The sequence below is a fragment of the Drosophila kikkawai genome, chromosome 2R (assembly GCF_030179895.1).
Source record: "Drosophila kikkawai strain 14028-0561.14 chromosome 2R, DkikHiC1v2, whole genome shotgun sequence".
Classification (NCBI taxonomy): Eukaryota; Metazoa; Arthropoda; class Insecta; order Diptera; family Drosophilidae; genus Drosophila; species Drosophila kikkawai.
In genome coordinates, this window is record NC_091729.1 from 21,177,787 (window position 1) to 21,197,568 (window position 19,782).

Below are 19,782 nucleotides of genomic sequence, written 5' to 3' on the forward strand. Positions count from 1 at the left end.
TTTTTTGCAATTCAGTACTTCAAGAGGGTTTTTTAAATTATTTCCAGCGCTACAGGGGGATTCTAGAACTAGAAAGAAATGGATTTATTGACATTAGGAAATTGCGTTTTTGTGTTTATCAGGCTCGATAATCGATCGATAGTATCGATATTATCCAGTGCCCATCTCTAGTTAACTCCACAGTCTGGCAACTCCATCGATAGATGTTTTCGCTGGTCTATCGCGTGTAACAATCGGAAACATGCAGCCGCGTTAAAATAGTGAAAAAATAAGTAAAAAAACACACAGGATCGGTGCGGATAATAGGAATATATATACAAAATTAAATGGTAAACCAGCGGCAATCGGATCGCAGCGATCGAACAATTTGTTTTCGGTGAAAGCAGCCAGAGAACGAGCACTCTCTTCGTTGGCTGTGCGTGTGTGTGTGCGTGCGTGCATGTCTGTGTGTTGACAAAAATACAACAAATCGCAGCGAAAACAGGAAGTGTGTGAGCGATAAAACATAAAGTGCATTAAAATAACTGACTAATAGTGGCGGGCAGGGACTTGCTTTCATATATTAAATTTATCTAGACCGCTTTCGCTGGGATTTAAGGGGGCGTGTTTCTTGTCGGTTGCCTGCGCTGTCATGTTTTGATGCGCTGTTATTTGAATATTGTGGAAAATCACGTCATTTCTGCCACGCTCATTCGTTCGTTGTCTTTTCTTATTGTAGTTTTAGTTAGTGAAATCGATTCTGTCGCTGCATTTAAATATCATGCGACAATAGCCCGTTGCCATGCGTGTGCGTGTGTGTGAGTGAGTGTGTAAGCGTGTGCGATGACTGTTTGCATAAATTATAGATTACAATTGTTAATAATAATGTCCGCTGTGCTTTTGTCTTTATCAAAGTTTCGCGCTATCGCCCAGCCAGCGAAGAAGCAGCAGCAGCACCAGCAGCCGCTCCTCAACTGAGAGCGTGGAAACCCCAGCGCTGGCTACCACCTCCTCCGATTGCTCCCCCTCTGACTGCTGCCCCTCCTCATTCTCCACCAGCTGCAGCTAATCCGTTGTTCCTATAATGACGGACGAAGGGGAACAGCAGGAGGCGCTTGTCAAGCGGGCCGAGGACGAGCGCGAGGAGATCTTCAGGCGCTACGAACTGGGCCTGGATCCCAGCAACGTGGTGGACTCCTGGGAGAATCCCACATTCGAGATCTATCACATAACCGACAAGTAGGTGGCCTCCCTCAGTTGATTGTAGTTCCTCTTTACGATACCCGCTTTTTCGCAGATATGGATTCATGCACGACTCTCGCCTGCCGACAACGCGCAACGCCCAGGAGCTCCACCGTAACAACATCGAGGCGGAACGCGACAAGAAGTGGCTGAAGATGCTCGGCCACTGGCCACCGCCCGCGGACAAACTGCACAAGCGTGTCTACAAGGGCATACCGGATCGCGTGCGCTGGCAAGCGTGGAAACGTCTGCTCAATGTCGAGCACTCGATCGCCAGCAATGCTGGCGTCTATGCCCGCATGCTGCAGCTGGCGAGAAAGTATTCAACGGAGGCGCGCCAGATCGATGCGGATGTAAACCGACAGTTTCGCGACAATCTTGCCTACCGGGAGCGCTACTGCACCAAGCAGGTGTCTCTCTTCAATGTGCTCAATGCCTACAGTATCTACAACTCGGAGCTGGGCTACTGCCAGGGTATGGCTTGTGTGGCCGGCGTTCTGCTGCTCTACATGGTCGAGGAGGAGGAGGCCTTCTGGGCCCTGAACACCCTGATCACAGATCCCAAGTACGGCATGCATGGCCTGTTCATCGAGGGATTTCCCAAGCTGACGCGCTTTATTGCCCACCACGACCGCATCATGTCCAAGATAATGCGCAAGTTACACAAGCACTTTACCAAACACAACGTTGACGCCCTGCTCTACGCCATCAAGTGGTTCTTTGTCGTCTTTGTGGAGCGCGTCCCGTTCAGTTTGAGCCTGCGCGTCTGGGATATTTTCATGCTGGACGGCGATCGCGTCATACTGTCCATGGCCATTACCATTCTCTATCTGCACAAGGATGAACTGATCCGCCTGAAGGACATGGACGCCATCATTGAGTACTTGCAGGTGAAGCTGCACAAGAATTTTGGCTACAACGACGACGATGCCATTCAGGCCTTGGAGCGTGTAATGAAGAAGCTGAAGGACCTGAAGTTGGACGCGCTGCCGCCAGCCAAGTCAAACGAGTTCCCCTCCCGCAAGCTGGGCGACTTTGTCGAGGCGGATATGGAGAAGAAGATTGGCCGCAGACGCAACGATTATACAGACAACGAGAAGCAAGTCATAACAGATGTGATATCAAGGTAAGAATTTTAGTTGAAGATAACTGGCTTATTGTTGGCTAATTTTGACTTTGTTTTGCAGGCAAGAACAGAACGCGATTGAGGTACAATCGACGGTGTCCTACGAGACTTCAGAGTGCGCCACGGGTGAGTCATTGACCACACACACTTATCCTTACACTCACTTGATCTACTAATACTAATGCTTGCTTCCAAACAAACCCACTTCTAACCCGACTGTAACTCTCTTCTAATCTGTAATCTCTGCAATATTTCTTAATTTCTATTTACTTTTGTATTGTGTGGTGCAAGTTTATCACAATTTTGCGTGTAAACACGAGCAGTTCCCCAAAACGAACTTGAATTGGTGTTGTTGTCGTCGTTGCCTTAGTTTATAATTTCGTAATTTCCCATGTACAAAGTCCTATTTAGTTCTAGAATATGAGATATGGCATATGTTTATTTGTATAATTTGAGTAGCAATGTCTAGTGTTTTCTTTCATTTGAAATTACGCTAAGATCGTAGCCACTTTCAGCGAGTCATCGCCAGTCCAAGTGTGCGTCATCATCTCGACTGGCAGAACCAGGCGTTAATAATTGGATAAAATGCTAATATATTGACCTTTTGCACGTTGGAGGCGGGGGTGGGTTGAGAGCATCTCACTTTCATCTGTATTTGGGAACGGCAAGAGTGTGGATATTAGAGGTTCTGGATGAAATATACCAAGTAATGGACTGTAAATGGGCACTAATTCTAACTGTCTAACTGTGTAAAGTAATAGTTTTTAAGGGCCCAAGCCAAGCCAATAACCAAGCGAAACCACAACCACAACCAGATCATATATACGCTTATTAAATACGCCCCTAGACGTTCATGTCATGTGTAATCAACCGGACGCTCTCCATCTTGTAACCATTACTGTCTAACATTGTCCGCTCCGTGTACATATATATATACATCCGTTTCCCATCGCTTCTCTGCGTCTGCGTCTTCCCCGGCAAATCGGAGCTGCAAAAATAAAATAAAACCGATATCAGATATGATCCTAATCCGCAATCGCTTCTGTTGTTCTGTAGGTGACGGATACTCAATGAAAACCTTTCAGAGTATCACTAGCTTAGCCACCTCGCCGGCGAACAGTAGCTACTCGCTGTATAGCAACGGATTTGTGGTGACCACTCCCGAGAGTGCCCAAGACCCCGCTCGCAGCCAGAGTAGCCACAATCTCAGTTATCTTGCCCAGCAGCAGCAGCAGCCAACGCATCCAGCCGCAGCAGCCGGTCTGCCCAATGGGCACCACATGCGGCATAGCTTCAGCAGCGATAGCGATAGTCGCAATCGCCTCGATCTGGATCAGGCTCTGGAGGTGCTCCAGCGCCAGCAGGTGTACATGCACTCGTCGAAGACCTCCAACAGCCAAAGGGTTTACATCATCCAAAATGGAGGTGGCGGCACGCACATAACAAACAAGGACGACGACGACGATGATGCGCTGAGCGTGGAGAATACGCGCCTCTAATTTTAGTTGATTCGTAATCTTTGTTTATGTAGTTAATGTTTTTCTCCCTTTTGGTTTATAAAACGCATATGCCAATAACGATTGTCCTTTCCCCAGGAACCCTCGAACATTCGCTAGTGTATTATCTCCACGTACTTAGCTTTAATTTTTGTATTTTTCTCAAATCGACAGGAAATTGAAAATTGTTATTTGCTAGCATTTATCGATGTTTTTGTATCTAGATCTTGTTTTCCAACATTATTCTTGTCCTGTTACTCTTACTCTCTGATATTACCTAACCGATAGAGAGTTTGTATTCCAAAAGAAAACCTGATAACTCCTAAGACTCCAACGATTCCGTACAACGATTAATAATTTATTGTAACCGCTTAACTTTCCACACTTTATTACCTACTTACTACCCCGTAATACTTGTGTACTTTAAGCTACTTGCATTTACTTTATTGTTGCTTTAAAAAACAAAGAAAAGAAACTCAACTTTAGTTTATATTAAAGCCAAATTGAAATGGTAGTTTGTAAACCTTGATTAGCCAATAATTTATATGATTATAAATATATATAATATATACTTAGCAAAAGTAACACACAAATAAATATGATTTTGTACTGAAAATGGAATGAGCCAACTAGAATGTTTATGATATATTTTATTACAAGCAGAACCACGCGCTTCGCTGCTTACAAAAATAATTTGCAATTTATATTAAATGTTTTAAATTTTACGGGTTTTCAATATAAATAACCTTCGACTGAATATTTGTCTATATTCCGAGTAGAAAATAGGAATTTATTTTCCATTTTATAATATATATTCTTTTTTAGTCAAAATTTCGTTAGTATAGCACTGCCAGAGAGATCTTTCCAGGCTCTCTCTAGCTCAAATTCCACTCGATTTGCACCTCACAAACAACAACAAAAAAACAAACACAGCAACACTAACACTGCTAACCAAAATTTTTACACAATCACAAACCAAAAATAAACTAAATGCAATTTATTCCAACAACCAACAACTCTTTTCCAACGCACATTGGCAACGACAACGAACTGGGATTGGTACTGACGATCACGACGCGTTCGCTAAACAAATTGAAAATCGCTCAAAAATCTCTCAAAAACATATATGTATATGCAAACGCAAATTATTAGTTACGCTTACCGTTCCCGAGGACTCGCACTCAATACGAAGTTCGCTTGCAGGTACTTCAGTTGCCTCGCACGGCTCGTCGGAGACCATGTCGCTGGAGGACAATAAGTGAGTAGTTGATACAATACCAAAACTCATAAACAAACTATATCATTTTTTCTTGTAGTGTTCACTTAAAAACCGCCAATATGCTGCAGAACAACACACCGCAGCGTGAGTTGCTTCTTGGCACCTGACGGCTGCCGCCTGCGTCGTCTTCCACGGCGCAGGCAGCTGCAGATATCCGCCACACACTTTCCACAACCGGTAGCGGAGGAGGTGGAGGTGGAGGAGCATCCAGAGCTAGCCCCACATCTTCGCCTAGAGCCACACCCACGCCGCCACCAGTTCCGCCGAGATCGCCGCTGGCGCTTGGATGACTGGCAAAGCAAAAGGCAACGACGGCGGCGGCAAACCAGAGTGGGATCACCTAGTTCCTGGTGCTAGCAGCAGCCGTTTGCCTTTGCCTTGCCTTAAGTCTTCTTGCCCTGCCACCGCAGAAACTAGAACTAGAACTAGGAGCACTAGCAGGCCTCCAGTAACCCAGGAGAAAGTCCAAAATGAAACCTATTTGTATATACATACATACGCCGCCGCCGCCGGGCCTGCAGAGTGGGGGAACCAGTTGCTGGGATAGATGCGCCAAATTAAATTTACAACAGTTACGAGTTTAAAACCAATTGATAAACAGAAACCAAGCAATCGAGAATTACATACGCAGCAAAATGCTAGAGGAACAATATATATATGGAAGCAAGAGCAAATCGTATTTAATACAAAACTAAAAGAAAGCGGTTAGAAATCTATTTAATTGCATTGCATATTGAATTAAACCTAAGCATATATATATTATATAATATTATAGAGGATAAAAATTGTTGTAAATTGTACTTGTATATATATACGTACCGAATGAAAATACAAAGCAACGTTAAAAAGTTACGTCCATGAAATGAAACGCGAATAGTATGTAAAGGCGGAAGGATGGCAACCAAAAATTACTTGAAAGCTACACATAGCTATAGAAATCGAATGATTACGCTAGATATTTATATTTACATGTATAGTTATGCCAACCAAAAAAATTACACTGACAATTGAGTATTTATCATTAATTTCATGATTAATCTCTTCACGAAACATTACGAATCATTAGCCTAAGTTTCTCAGCCACACGGAATTAGGTTTATTTAAGTTTTATATTTATGTTCAACTCTGCGTTTCAAGAAATAAAAACTAACAAAAAATCGAACATTAATCCCCCGCCTTGGTGTCGAGCTTGCCGCCCTTTTCGATTATTGTCCCCAGATCCTTGAGCGACACCTCCGCCGTACCCCTTTCCAGGGGCTGAGGTTGATTGGGACCCGGCTTCCAGCCCACAAAGTAAATAATTTGAAACGTAGCCGGTATACCCTTCTCGCCGGCCTTGGCATACATCTCCTGGTAGATGGCACTGGCCGCCAGCATTGTCTCCCGACTGAGATGTGCCGGCCGATTGAACGCCGCATTGTTCTCCGCCATTCCCTTCAGATCCCACATCAGCTCAAACATGCTGGGGTAACCGATGACCAGCTCATCTGTGTCTATGGTGAGCATGGTGAAGCCGGCTCGATTCAGCAGGGAGCCAATGTCCCGGATCTGGGTAAAGGGTGATATGTGCGGGGAAATGCCTCCCTTACGCTCCAGCTCAGCCAGTTGGAGGGAGGAGCGCAGCTCGTACAGTGTGTCCCCGCCGAACATGGAGGCTATGAAGACGCCATCCGGCTTCAGACTGCGCTTGATCTTGGCAAAGCAGCCGGGCAAGTCATTCACCCAGTGCAGACTCAGGCTGGAGATGACCAGATCCAGTGAGTTCTCCTCAAACTGTAGCGATTACTTGGTTATAATCGTGAAGCAGACTAAATATGATATTTACCCACGTCCAAATCCTCCTCATCCTTGACCAGCTTGAGCATTTTGAGGCCTGGAGTGCCCTGTGCCTGCTCCAGCATGGCGGCACTGGTGTCCGTCAGCGTCAAATGCTCCACGCTCTCCGCCAGAATGTGTTTGGAGAGGTAGCCACGACTGCATCCAATATCCGCCGCCGCCTTGAACTCGCGCTTAATGTCAAATACTCGATCCGCCAGGCGGAAGCCCACCTCCTCCTTGAGGTAATCATAGAGTCCTACATCTTCGCTGTTAATTGTATAAATTTGTTATGGCTTTTTGTTGGTTTTAGGAGGAAAAACTCACCTGAGAGCGGCTCTTTCCTTTTGCAAACGCTTTGCATTTCGGTCGAATATATTTTGCGAGCTTTGTGCCAGCGAGGCAAGAGGACGCAGCTCATTCCTCACTTTTAAAGTGGATAATTTAGTTAATTTCCTTAACATTATACTAGCGAGAGATTAAAGCAATGTTGTAACAAGCCACCCACCGGCAAGGGGAAGAGATTTTTTTGTTTGGTAGGCGAAGTGGGAGATACACTAACTTTTAGTTTGCGTAATATGGTGCAAGGAAAGAGAGAATAAAATGCAAAAGTATGAATATAACTAGATTTAGAATGATACAAATTTTACTATAGTCTTAAATATTTAAATGAATTAATTTTAATTAAGAAAAACAACTAAGCGTACAAACTTCTTAACAAAATCGAAGTATTCACGGCCATTTAAGGGTATTTTAGGCACCAGCTGACCAACAGCTGATTTGAATGTGTTAGAAAACACACAAGACTTTCTCGTCTTAGCCAACACTGTTGGCTGTCAGGCGCCCATTTTAGCGCCAAAAGTTGTCCAGATCAGCGAATTAACATTTAAGGTTCCATTAATTGTTCCACAAAGATGAGTTTCTCGCGCAGTGCCCTGCGCTACGCGCACACCAATGGCTACACAGGACTCTTGTACACGCCGCGCGGCGAGTTCATCATCACGTGGGGCACCGATGGCGACATCAGGCACTGGACCTGCATCAGCGACGACGATCCGCGCTCCAGCTGCCTGGGCGAGTTCGTCATGTGCCTCGCCCACACGGGCACCCGCCTGCTGGCCTCTACGGATCGCAACACGGTCCATGCTTACACGTTCCCGGACATGGACAGCGACGGCATTCTCATGCGATTCACGGCCCCAGCTACCTGTCTCAAGGTGCAGGGTGGTTACACCGCTGCTGGCAGCGAGGATACCACCATTAAGGTGCTGAAGGGAGACACCGCCGGCAATGAGACCGTTCTGGAGGGACACACGGGTCCAGTGTTGGCCCTGGACATGTTTGCCGAACGGAAACTCCTGGCATCCGTGGCGGGCGATGGCAACCTCAAGGTGTGGAACTTCGAGGAGGGCAAGGAGCTAAAGAGCATCTCTGGTTTGCCCAAAGTGAACAGCTTCGAGAGCGCCAGTCACTATGGCACTCCCACCTTTGAGCCGCAGAGCGGAGAACTCCTCGCCTACGCCGTGGACAACCAGATTGTGGTGCTCAACACGGCCAACTGGGAGGTGGCTTTTACACTGCGCGACGATGCAGTGTCCAGCAACTACAGCTGCTGCCAATTCTCCCCGAACGGCGAGAGGTTGGCGGCCGGAACGACCAAGGGTGAGATTAGCATCTTCGATGTTAAGAAGCGACGATCAGTCTCGGTGGAGATGCCGCCAAACGACTGCAATTCCATCACTTGTCTGGCTTGGAACCGATCCGGCGAAGAGGAGGTGGCCTTCTGCGATGCCACTGGCCAGTTGGGAACTGTGTTCTTCACCGATGCAGCCGAAGGAGGCGTTGAGGAGGGCCTGGTGGATGATCAGGCTGAGCTGCTCGACGACTATGAGTTTGAGGGCGACGGGGATGTGGAAGCCCCTGTGGATGACGGCGATGGTGTTAGCCTGGAGCAACTAAAACGCAAAGTGATGAAGTTCGCAGACCCTGCGGACCAAGACGATGCCTCCAACCAGTCCCTGGCCAGTAGCAGCAGAACTGCTCCTGTTGCAGCTGCTCCGCAAATCAAGCTCTTTAAGCAGCAGACGGCCTTTCAGCCCAGTGCCACTCCCAGCGACCTGGAGCATCGCTACATGGCCTGGAACGACGTGGGCATTGTTACTGCCCATGTGGAGCCCTCGGGAGACGGGGCCATCGACGTGGAGTTCCACGATGCCAGCATCCACCATGCCCTGCACATCAGTAACTATAATCATCATAATTTGGCCAGTCTGAGCAGTGGAGCCTTGGCCCTGGCCTCCAACGAGTCTAGCAAGCTGGTGGTGATTGCCCTGGCCGCCGCTGGAAACAAGGAGTGGTCGCTCAGTCTGCCGGACTGCGAGAGCGTGGAGGCACTGGTGGCCACCAGTCATTTGATCGCTGTTGCCACCAGCTCCAGTTTTCTGCGCATCTTCAGTGTCATGGGAACACAGCGCGAGGTGCTGACCATTCCGGGACCTGTGGTAGCTCTCGCCGGGCACGAGCACAGCCTAATGGTGGTCTACCACAGTTCAGCGCCCAGCCAGACGCAGCAGCACCTCTCGGCCATGCTGGTTAACATCAATGGCCTGAGTCTGCGCCAGGAGTATCTGCCAGTGCCGCTGACTCCGGGCCGGCAGCTTTCTTGGCTGGGCTACAGCGACACCGGATCACCGAGCATCGCGGACAACATGGGACTAATGCAGCTGTACCGCCGGAGCAGCAACGCCTGGTTCCCCATCTGTGACACCATAAAGCACAGCACCAGTGTGTCGCACAATTTCTTCGTGGTCGCCGTTTCCGAGCGTCGACAGATCGTGCAGGCGGTGCTGTGCCGCGGCACCTCCTACCCGATGACCAATCCGCGGCCCATGCTGCAGGAGCTGCGCATGCAGATCCCGCTGTGCGACATCGAGGTAGAGAAATCTGAGCTGGAGGATGCCCTGCTGCGTTCGAGTCTGATGCAGGTCGACGGTGCGGAGAAGATGCAGAAGGAGACGGCCATCAAGCTGTTCGCCTTGGCCTGCAGCAGCGAGTGCGAGACGCGGGCCAGGGAACTGATCGAATCGATAGCCTGCACGGAGCTGCTCCAACTGGCCGTGAAGTATGCCACCAAGCGCGGTCGCATCAATTTGTCGGATCGCCTGTGCGAGTTGCTGCCGCAACTGGAGGCCGTCCAGGAGGCACGCAAACAGCAGACGCTTCTAGGGGCCAGCGGCATTGCTGCCACAATTGTCCTGCCCATGACGCCGACAGCGGGTAGCCAGAGTGGGCCCAAGCCCAAGGCAATCGAGCTGAGCTCGGCTAAGCGGGGAACCCTGAAGCGATTCACCAACTCGCCGAATATGTTCAAAGCGGCATCGCGTCCCTCGACTCCAGAGATCACACAGTCTCCGCTGGATACCCAGGAGAACATATTCGGGGAATCGGAGCCCGAGATTCCCTTGGGTAAGAGTGCAGAGCAGAGAACTCCCCTGAATTCGGTCAATCCGTTTGCAATGAAGCGCAAACTGGGCGACACTGGAGTGATCTTCGGCTCCGAGAAGCTAAAACTGGCCAAGAAGTAGTAGTAAGCGTAGATTCTTAACGTAGTCCTAAGTTTACAAGAATAAGTTAAAAAGCGAATCGATTAAGAAATGTTTATAACGTTTTTTCTAAGCAACTTTGAACCCATTTCCAAAACACGATCAGAAAAGAAATTGTTATTTATTTTATTTGTACACTTGAATCACTTTTATTTTTATTAATGGTAACCATGTCATTTCAATATCAAAAATAAACTTTATTTCTTCCTTAATTAAATAATTTTTTATTTAATTTTGTAATTACAGGGCAGTTTACAAAATATTGTAGTGTCTTTTTTAAATTTTAAAGCGGCAAAAGTATGACCACAATTGTTGTTGCGAAAAATACCCGGCAGGCGTAAGGCCCGCGATCGACCGATCTTCACCTAAACACAGATCGGTCACACCAAACCGAACTTCAACTTCGGGACTTTCCACGAATTTCAAGTCAAACGTTCGTTACAGTTCAATTTTATACCAAGTATACCCCACGAAAATTCGAATACAAAAATATACAAAAGCATACATATAGAAATAAAAGTACACTTTTAAAGGTCAAGCATTGTTGAGGGGCCGCAAAGGCAAAAAAAACCTTAAAAACAAATATACATTTCAAATTCGCAGTGATCCGTAAGTACGCCTGCTGCAACGGAAGCTCTTGCCCCTTTACCATTCCAATGTTCCACCTTCTGAAGTTCGCTGGAAGCCAGGAAAGCCGTTCCAGCAATCTCCGTTACTGCGAAAGGCCCGCTGCCGCTGCACACATCCAAACCCGCGCCTACACACACTTGCACGGCTATATAGAAACCGCTAACGGATCGTTCGCTTTATTTGCTACTGGAACGTCGCGGCGTGCACTTCGATCAGCTGCACTTCTGAGAAACTATATAGTCTATATAACCGTTCGTGTGTGTGTGTGTGCTGTGCTGTGCGCTTTGTGATCGCGTTAAATATCTAACTTGTAATTGCTTACACTTTAGCATAAGCTATTTAGGCAACGTAAGCACGAAAAAAACGTAAAAACAACTACGATCTGGAGAACATGACAAAGAACAAAAGTCAAAAGAAGAAGGCGGCGGCAGCAGCAGCCGCACAAAAAAATAACAACAATATTAGTCCGCCTGATGGAGTATTGACGCCGCCGTTAACGCCGCCTTCCAGTAATGGAGCTGGAACGAAAACAACACCCGGCCCCTATCCCAATGGAATGGCTCGCAAGCCGCCAGTGGCATGGGGTAAGCCAAATTCTAAGTGCATAAGGTGGCAGGTTTTACATCGATCCCATTTAATGCATCCGACAGAGCGCGAGTTTATTGGAACGTTTCTGCTGGAAATGGCCGATCGGCAGGTGATCACTGCCCGATCGGAGTGGTACGTGGACAAGATCAAAATGCGTCAAATGTTCGACGCACATATTGCATCGCATTCCAAGAGCGGCGAGGTGCGGTTGAAGCTATCTGTCCAGGGAGCCTGGAATGTAAGTAGACATACACTGAGCGAAAACAAATGGACAAAGGTCCGTAAAAGTATGAAGTAAAACTAATTAACATTTTTAAAGATGTTTTATATGCAAATATTTTAATGCAAGTTGGTTTTATTAAATAATCCCTAGAAATGTTATTAAATCTAAAACTACAAAAAGAGGCATTAACAATGTTTAAAGATTTCTGTTCATATTTAGCCTAATGAACCTATTAAAATATATAGCCCTTTAAAATCTGGTTCAATTTATTTTAAACGTATACTTTCAAGCACCTTCTGTTGGTAATGCGTTTAAAATATATATATATGTACGTACATATATACTTTTTATAATTTTCAACTGTTTTTTCTGGTCATAAAATCTAGACTAAAGTCACACCCACACAAATTCGCCTACCCCACAGCGATAAGAATTGTGTACATATGTTGCATTACGAATTTCCTTTGTTTTCAGTTTGAGGGGCTCCAAACAATTCGATTCGCATTATCAACCCTACGACGCTCACAAACACTGTCAAATAGCGCTAGACATTTACTAATCCAGCTCAGGCATATGACTCATTTGTGTTTTGTTTGCGGGTTTGCCCCGCCGGATTTCATCTCCGGCTTATACGAATCCATATTTGGGTTAAACCCCTCATTATACCTAGAAATAAATCCATCTCTTCAGTTAGCCAAACATATGTATGATTAGGAAAGAACAATGTTGATATACTTACTTTATCTTGGTTTTAAAAACTAAGAAATATATATTATATAGTCAAGCGGAAGTCATAACTGTGTAATCTACAAGTATTACGGATAGCTTTCTACTCCCAACATTTGATAAGGTTTTATAAATGAATTGCAGATAACTAAATTGTGACTGCATAGGGTTAAGGCTAAAGAATTTTGTTTTACGGGAATCCCAGGTGCAATTAAGTCTGTTAGGTTTATCTTTCATTTAATTAACGATTAACTACTGGTTATTAATCATGCATATGTTTGCTTGGTAAAGTTGTAAAATTATATTCATTTACATTCATTCATTGCACTTCAGATATAAACACAAATGGGAATATAAGAAGTGACTTAATTTGCAAGACAGAAAGCTGATAAGCAAGGGCTTGGAGGTTTTATTTTGAGAATCATTTCCTGGAAAAAAAACAATCCTAACTTTACATATCCATAAGTAAATTTTGAACAATTTTTATTGGGTTTTAAAGCAAATGATACATTTGTATGGAAATGTCAATGTTTGGATTGATTTTTTAAGCAAAACATACATCTCAAGTGATGATGTGATTCCCCTTTTTGCACAAATAAAAAAACCAGTGCCTTTATCAGGTTCATGTAACGCTGCTGCAGATTGTTGACCACACAGATATCGCACTTGAAGCCCGGCGATAAGGTTACAACGATCTATAATCCCTCTTGGGCGGTCAATGTAAATAAATAATGAAATAATGCACATCGCCTGCCTTTTTTTGTTTTCGCCATAGATCGGATCTCTGCTGCATCGGACCAACTTTCTGATCAATACGCCGCGTGGCAACAACAATTATCGCATCAAGAACTTTGCCTTGATGGAATTTCGCAAGGAGAAGTACAACTTGATGGACGAAAAGCACCGTCAGCGGGACTCCAGTGCCACATCATTGGCCGCTATTACCGGAGGAGCTCCGGTGGAGGTTAATGGCAGGCCCATAACCGAAGGTAGGATCAATCTTCCGCCATTAAGATGTTCACAACTATATGAGCGATTCGTTTGCAGAGTACAAACTTGATTCGCAGGCCGCGGCTACCATATTAAAGTACCAAAAGACCCAGGTACAGATGCCGCCCAAGGACTTTGAACTGGATTCCATGGGCTGCTACATCTGCCAGGTGAACTTTGAGACTATCGAGAAGTACGAGGAGCATGTGGAATATCATGGCGATGAGTCCGATTTCAAGTCCCTCAAAAAGATGGAGAAGCTGTAAGTTTTAATGGGGAAGTTAAATCACAAGTGTTTATTAAATCGGTGTTCCTTGCAGCTCTTCCCCCAAGCTGACGGTTTCGTATCAGACCTGCGTGGACAGCCACTACTTTGGCTTCACCTTAAAAACTGAATTTAAGGATTTGGTGGTAAACAAGTTTATTATTGTGCAGTCGCGGCAGTTCTACTACGTGAACAATGCCCGTATGCCGTTGGAGGTGTCGGAGAGCGGAGAATTGGTCTTCTTTGTGGACTCGCATGTCTTCATGATCCTCCGGGAAATGCCCATCGTGATTGGATTTACCTGCAACGGACTTAGGTATGTGGAGCAGCACCACTTCATGCGAACGGAGGCGCTGCCCAAGGCCAGCTTCAACATAAATCCGTACCGGCTGTCCAGCAATGAGACCTTCAAGAGCCAGCGTCTGGCTCCGGCAAATCCGCCCACCGAGGTGGTGAGTGCCCTTAAGCACGAGGATGCCCAGGTGCGGCTGGCCGACTTTGACAAGCACTACCGCAACTTTTGCGAGCGGGGCAATGATCTTACCCAAGAGAACATCAGCGGTACGTTGCGCACATTGCTCCAAGTGGAGGACATCGAACGGTTGCAGCACTACCTGGCTCTCAAGCAGTCCAAGATGGAGCTGCACCAGTTCGGCCGGGAGCTCTCGGTGAAGTTGCAGCTGAGCGCGAACAGTATGAGCGTCGAGGATATTGTCTCGCCGGGCGACGATGTGCTGATTATCAACGAGCGTGGTTGTCCTGAGGCGGGTGTGCGCCAGATGCTGGAGAGCAACAACCAGGTGCTGGAGCTGGCCCTCAAGGACTTCGACTCGATCGTTCAGTGGGGCCGAAAGGTGGACGAACGGTTTGGATCGTTGGACAAACCGCCGCGCGTCTACTTTGCGCGCATCCTGGGCGTCTCGACGCAGCGTGTAAACATCACTTGTGAACGTCAGCTGGCGGATAACACCACATACACGCTGATCTTCCGTCCGCTGAGGGCAGTGATGCGCTACCAGTATCGAGCGCTCCAGCAGTTGGCCTTGACTCGCGCCGAGGATGTGCAAAGGATTCTCTTTCCCGGCGACATTCTGTGGGAGTCGGTGCCACGGGAGGCCTTGAAGCTGAACAACGGAAGGATTGCCAGCAATCCGGAGCAGTTGGACGCTGTGAAGCAGATAGCTTTAACCAAGAAGCTCCCCGCTCCGTACATCATATTCGGACCGCCGGGAACCGGCAAGACCGCAACCATATGCGAGGCCATCTACCAGCTGTACGTGAACCGTCCGGAGACGAACATTCTGGTGCTGGCTGGCTCGAATACGGCCTGTGACGAGGTTGCTTTGCGCCTGCTCCAGGCGATTGCCAAGGCTCCGGAGAGTCAACCGCGTCCCTTGGCCCGCATCTTTGCCGCCAGCTGCGATCGGCGCATAGACAACATTGATGACCTGCTGCTGGAGTACTCCAACATGTATGCCGTGCACTTTTATCCGGCCGTGCAGGCCCTGCATCAGTATCGCATTATTGTCTGCACTCTCAGTTTGGCCGGAAAGTTGTCAACGGGTGGATTCGCCCGCGACAACATCTTCTCGCACGTGTTTCTGGACGAGGCAGCCGCCTCGACAGAGGCAGAGGCACTGATGGGCATCACCTGCACCATTTCGCCATCGTCGAATCTGATCCTATCCGGGGACCACAAGCAACTGGGACCAGTCCTGCAATCGCAGCGGGCCAGTGAATGGGGTCTGGATGTGTCCTTATTCGAGCGGCTGGTGGAGAGAAAGTGCTACCAGGTAGACAAGGATGGTAACTACAACAAGGCCATTCAAACGCGCCTGATTCGCAACTTCCGATCCCATCCTGAGATCGTTTCGCTGTACAACGAGCTCTACTACAATGGAAAGCTAAAGGCCCAGGCTCCAATGGGTGAGTAGAGCTAGCAGACCATTGCTGAATTCCGAATAACGTCGTTTATTTCGAGTACAGATGCTGTTTGCCGTTTCAAGACTTGGTTCCACACCCCCAATGCCGATTTTCCAATCATGTTTCATTCAGTATTTGGCACTGTGATGAACACCAAGAGCTCCGTAAGGTAGTAGCCATGATTCCTATTACAATGCCATTAAAATAACAAAAAAATATACTATTTTGCAGTTTGTGCAACAACAAGGAAATCGATGCCGTCATGGACTATGTCAAGGATCTCATGTATTTTGGCTTGAACGGAGAGAAGGTGTCGCAGTCGGATATAGGAGTCATATCGCCCTATAAGAGCCAGTATCAACGCATTCAAGAGCAGTTGAACATGCGCAACTGGTCGCAGATCGATTGCGGGTCTGTGGAACTGTTCCAGGGCAAAGAGAAGCAGGTGATCATAGTGTCCTTTGTGCGATCCTTTACTCCCAAGCTGGGTTTTCTGAACAACCAACGGGTAAGTGTCTTGAGATTAAAGAATATCTTATCTGTTTTTGTGTTTTCTTTTAAATTGTTTTACTTTAAATAGTTTATAATTCTCGTATTAATTTATATGTTTTAATTGCATTCTTTTTTGCCCCCCCAAAGCGCCTGAACGTCCTGTTATCGCGTCCGATGTCCCTGCTTATTCTGATCGGTAATCCGCGAACGCTCAGCCAGAATAACGACTTCCGGCGTATTATTGAAATGTGTCGTGATCGCAAGACTCTGGTGGGAACGCCGTACTTTCGCGAAGAAGTTAACTTCCAGAATAAGCAGAACGCCACACCCGGAGGCGCACGTAGCGGAGCTGCTGGGGCTGCTGCTGTTGAGCACCAACAGCAGGCTACTACACCACAGCCGGGCCTGGGGCAGACCCTAAAGCGAAGTAATAATCCCAAATTCCAAAACCAATATTTCCAGGGAAACAGAAATCGTGAACAAGGATAATAAGATTTGAATACAAATCAATGTTGATCAATCCCTAGACCCATTTGCATAATAAATCGTCAATCTTTGTACTTTCCACGATTTCTTGTTTCTCTGGCGCCGCTTCCCACAATGCTAATTCCTTTTCTTTTCTTACCTCTTAGCTGCTTCCAATTCGAAGAACCCGGCTCAGGCAGTTAGGCTGTTCTACAACAAGGAGCAGTTGCTTAAACTCGGCACCGAGGCAAAGCCTTCCCAAAAGACCGAGCTAGACAAGATCTTTGACGAGTTGCCAAAGGTTCCCGGCCAGGGAACACGCTACGTAAACCAAAACTGCGATGCAACTCGTGCGGTTACGGCTCAACTGAAGAACTTAAAATTGGAAAAGCAGGGCCAGGCCAAGGCTTCAACTTCAACGGCGCCATTAAAGCATACAAAGCCCTTGAATCTGCCGGTCAATACGCCCTTTAGGCTTCCCTCAGATAAGGGCGAGCAAAAACCAACGGTAGAGAAAGCCTCCAAACCATTACAGGCCATCCCGTCACTTGGAAGTGAGTCAAAACCATCGGAACGGAAGGCCTCTAAACCCATGTCTATACCAGAAATATCGCCATCTAGGAGCGGGCAACGCTACATTAATGGTGTGCCTTGTGGCATCGAAGTGCCGTACCAGCCCAGTGCTCCGCAAATGTCGCCGCCAAAGACAACTTACAGTTATATTCCAAGAGGAAATCACCGATTCGAGAATATGCGTCCCATGTCCGATGAGTACCGGCGCCCGCCGCCCTTCTACGAGCCGCACAGCGGCTGGACTCAGATGGATTGGCAGCGAACCCCGTCGCCGTCGCCGCCGCCCAGAACGGAAAAGAAGTCGAAGTGTATAATTTCATAAAAGTGTAGCTTCTTAGGAGAGTAGCTATCTCCAATCTATGAGGATTATGCTGTTGCTTGGCCTAACAAGCGATAGTTTGGTCCTCTTTTTGACTTTGCTATTGGCATTTGTGCGATCTGCGATCATCCATGCGCCAATTAGCAAAACAACTTACCAAATAGATTCGCACTTGACGTGCGCCCACCCGAGAAGGCTAGAGACAGGCGGAAGGAGGAGCCAGCCCACCGTCCTGTTCTGTCCTTCCCGTCTTGGCGCCATCACATGCGAATGTTTTTGATTCGAGCATAGACATGGAGCCCTCAAAGTGAACACTTTTCGGTTGCAACTGCCTGCATCGTTATCCGTTTATAATACGCACGATGGCCGTCCATTATGGGTGGGCCCACGTCTGTAATGTAAACCAGAGATATGAGTGCGATTAGTTTTTTACTTTGGGTGTTTATTAGCTGTCAAGTTATTTCCATGGTTAAACGATCTTTAAACTAAGTTCCAAGCCAATTAATATATGTGTATTCCGCACCATTGAAGTTCTGTGACTGTTCTGTTCCATATCTATGTACCATTACTTATTATTAAGTGAACAAATATGTAAGTGAAAAAAAGACATGTTTAAATTGACAGCCTCTATGTTAAACCTTGACTGTATTTAGTACTTGAAAAAGACAATTTGATTTCAATAAATATTCCACATTATCACCTGTATATGTACTTGTGTTTTCAGAACTTTCTCAACTATAAAAAATCCTTAAAAACCTTTAAAAAACAGGCCCTTACAAGGGATGACCCCCTCAAAGAGACTCTCTATTGCGTATTTTCGATTTTTGTTATGGGGCTGTTATCATGCTTATTTTATGGATCATTATAATCGGCCCCCTATTCCAAGAATCCAATATATAAATATTATAATTTGTGTATATAAAGGCGATAACCTCATCGGTGTCCAATATAAGGTGTGCTTTTGGAAGCTGGTGGTATCAGTACATCCATATCTGCCGGCGAGCCAAGATGAGCTGTCTATTAATTTTAACTTTTGTGTGTTTTGTGGGACTGCTCAATCCCCAGAAGACGGTGGCTCAGCTCCTGGAGCCCAACTGCGGTATCACAGGCATCAAGGACCTAATATTTGGCGGCACTAATGCCAAACACGGAGAGAATCCTTGGATGGCCTACCTTTATCTAAATGAAAATGATTTCCTATGCGGTGGATCTCTCATTCACAAACGTAAGAAATAACTCTACTTAAAACATTTTAAAGTGATTTTGAATGCAGCCTAACTCAACAGGATTTGCCCTGACCGCTGCTCATTGCATTGTCAATGGGCAGACTTTGTAAGTACACTTTGGACCTTTCCTCTCTTCACGGGATAACTCCTATGGCCGTAGATCTGTGCGTCTGGGGGAGTACTATACGGAATCCAGGGCCAAGAGCTCTATAGCTTACAGCGTAACCTTGGCCATTAGGAATCGTCTCTTCAGCAAGCATACGTATGAGCATGACATCGGGATTTTGAAACTTGATCCTGAGGTGCAGTTCAACGGTGGGTTAACGTTAAGCTCTTCCCTGGTCCTTCCAATGTATCCCTTACGAGTATTTTGCCAACAGCTAATATCAGACCCATTTGCATTTTCACGGATGCCTCGCGGGCACCGTTCGTGACGTCCTACACGGTCACGGGATGGGGCAAAACGAGAGAACTATGGGTAGCCGATAAGCTGCAAACGCTCGAGTTGGAAGATATATCCCCCGCGAGTTGCTATGAACACTTGGGCATGCATGTCAAAGCGGGCCAGATCTGTGCCGGCCATCCCACAGGCGACACCTGCTTGGGTGACTCTGGCAGTCCGCTGGGCCATCTCGTGAACATAAATGGCTCGATGAGATATACCCAGTTCGGCCTCGTCAGCTACGGAAGACGGGTGTGTAGGAGTCCGGCGGTCTACACCCGAGTAACCTACTATGCGGACTGGATTGTCAAGGTTGTGAAATACGGGCTTAGCCACTAACCAAATTATTAGGTCTTAAAGTGATCCCAGTATGTGGGGTGA

The 19,782-nt window shown here is 46.8% G+C and overlaps 5 protein-coding genes across 10 annotated transcripts; 4 read left to right on the forward strand and 1 right to left on the reverse strand.

The window, feature by feature from the left end:
- Nucleotides 1–188: 188 nt before the first annotated feature.
- On the forward strand, nucleotides 189–6,290 carry RN-tre (Related to the N terminus of tre oncogene). 5 transcript variants are annotated; one of them, XM_017181627.3, is made up of 6 exons: nucleotides 189–329; nucleotides 895–1,218; nucleotides 1,277–2,347; nucleotides 2,409–2,473; nucleotides 4,996–5,101; nucleotides 5,160–6,290. In XM_017181627.3, the coding sequence occupies exons 2-6, from the start codon at nucleotides 1,064–1,066 to the stop codon at nucleotides 5,227–5,229; spliced, it is 1,467 nt and encodes a 488-aa protein (XP_017037116.1). In that variant the 5' UTR covers nucleotides 189–329; nucleotides 895–1,063; the 3' UTR covers nucleotides 5,230–6,290. The 5 variants fall into 5 exon arrangements, with proteins under 5 accessions (XP_017037116.1, XP_070139938.1, XP_017037115.1 ...); XM_070283837.1 differs by having other exon boundaries at nucleotides 5,047–5,101; XM_017181626.3 differs by lacking the exons at nucleotides 4,996–5,101; nucleotides 5,160–6,290 and adding an exon at nucleotides 3,404–4,600.
- Nucleotides 6,194–7,469, reverse strand: LOC108085126 (arginine-hydroxylase NDUFAF5, mitochondrial). Its single transcript, XM_017181628.3, has 3 exons — nucleotides 7,265–7,469; nucleotides 6,952–7,207; nucleotides 6,194–6,895 (listed from the first exon to the last, which is right to left on the reverse strand). The coding sequence occupies exons 1-3, from the start codon at nucleotides 7,399–7,401 to the stop codon at nucleotides 6,287–6,289; spliced, it is 1,002 nt and encodes a 333-aa protein (XP_017037117.1). The 5' UTR covers nucleotides 7,402–7,469; the 3' UTR covers nucleotides 6,194–6,286.
- Nucleotides 7,470–7,769: 300 nt separating this feature from the next.
- Nucleotides 7,770–10,728, forward strand: Ctf4 (Chromosome transmission fidelity 4). The gene has a single exon (XM_017181625.2). It carries the CDS (start codon nucleotides 7,852–7,854, stop codon nucleotides 10,519–10,521), a length of 2,670 nt encoding a protein of 889 aa, XP_017037114.1. The 5' UTR covers nucleotides 7,770–7,851; the 3' UTR covers nucleotides 10,522–10,728.
- Nucleotides 10,729–10,972: 244 nt separating this feature from the next.
- LOC108085152 (uncharacterized) lies at nucleotides 10,973–18,438 on the forward strand. Of its 2 annotated transcripts, none has more exons than XM_017181675.3 (10): nucleotides 10,973–11,148; nucleotides 11,499–11,753; nucleotides 11,820–11,995; nucleotides 13,482–13,695; nucleotides 13,754–13,958; nucleotides 14,017–15,887; nucleotides 15,948–16,053; nucleotides 16,116–16,392; nucleotides 16,524–16,803; nucleotides 17,009–18,438. In XM_017181675.3, exons 2-10 carry the CDS (start codon nucleotides 11,561–11,563, stop codon nucleotides 17,734–17,736), a joined length of 4,050 nt encoding a protein of 1,349 aa, XP_017037164.1. In that variant the 5' UTR covers nucleotides 10,973–11,148; nucleotides 11,499–11,560; the 3' UTR covers nucleotides 17,737–18,438. The 2 variants fall into 2 exon arrangements, with proteins under 2 accessions (XP_017037164.1, XP_070139797.1); XM_070283696.1 differs by having other exon boundaries at nucleotides 10,985–11,072.
- Nucleotides 18,439–18,741: 303 nt separating this feature from the next.
- Nucleotides 18,742–19,740, forward strand: LOC108085082 (coagulation factor X-like). Its single transcript, XM_017181552.1, has 4 exons — nucleotides 18,742–18,958; nucleotides 19,020–19,065; nucleotides 19,120–19,274; nucleotides 19,340–19,740. The coding sequence occupies exons 1-4, from the start codon at nucleotides 18,742–18,744 to the stop codon at nucleotides 19,738–19,740; spliced, it is 819 nt and encodes a 272-aa protein (XP_017037041.1).
- Nucleotides 19,741–19,782: the final 42 nt, after the last annotated feature.

Excerpts from the sequence above, each read along its gene's own strand:
- Ctf4 (XM_017181625.2), top strand. The coding sequence starts at position 7,852 with ATGAGTTTCTCGCGCAGTGCCCTGCGCTACGCGCACACCAATGGCTAC.
- RN-tre (XM_017181626.3), top strand. The coding sequence starts at position 1,064 with ATGACGGACGAAGGGGAACAGCAGGAGGCGCTTGTCAAGCGGGCCGAG. Across the intron at positions 1,219-1,276 it reads ATCTATCACATAACCGACAA|ATATGGATTCATGCACGACT; the intron begins GTAGGTGGCCTC and ends GCTTTTTCGCAG. Across the intron at positions 2,474-3,403 it reads GACTTCAGAGTGCGCCACGG|GTGACGGATACTCAATGAAA; the intron begins GTGAGTCATTGA and ends GTTGTTCTGTAG.
- LOC108085126 (XM_017181628.3), bottom strand. The coding sequence starts at position 7,401 with ATGTTAAGGAAATTAACTAAATTATCCACTTTAAAAGTGAGGAATGAG. Across the intron at positions 7,208-7,264 it reads AAGGAAAGAGCCGCTCTCAG|CGAAGATGTAGGACTCTATG; the intron begins GTGAGTTTTTCC and ends TACAATTAACAG. Across the intron at positions 6,896-6,951 it reads AGGATGAGGAGGATTTGGAC|TTTGAGGAGAACTCACTGGA; the intron begins GTGGGTAAATAT and ends TAATCGCTACAG.
- LOC108085152 (XM_017181675.3), top strand. The coding sequence starts at position 11,561 with ATGACAAAGAACAAAAGTCAAAAGAAGAAGGCGGCGGCAGCAGCAGCC. Across the intron at positions 16,393-16,523 it reads GTTTTCTGAACAACCAACGG|CGCCTGAACGTCCTGTTATC; the intron begins GTAAGTGTCTTG and ends GCCCCCCCAAAG. Across the intron at positions 16,804-17,008 it reads GGGGCAGACCCTAAAGCGAA|CTGCTTCCAATTCGAAGAAC; the intron begins GTAATAATCCCA and ends CTTACCTCTTAG.
- LOC108085082 (XM_017181552.1), top strand. The coding sequence starts at position 18,742 with ATGAGCTGTCTATTAATTTTAACTTTTGTGTGTTTTGTGGGACTGCTC. Across the intron at positions 18,959-19,019 it reads TGGATCTCTCATTCACAAAC|GATTTGCCCTGACCGCTGCT; the intron begins GTAAGAAATAAC and ends CTAACTCAACAG. Across the intron at positions 19,066-19,119 it reads ATTGTCAATGGGCAGACTTT|ATCTGTGCGTCTGGGGGAGT; the intron begins GTAAGTACACTT and ends CTATGGCCGTAG.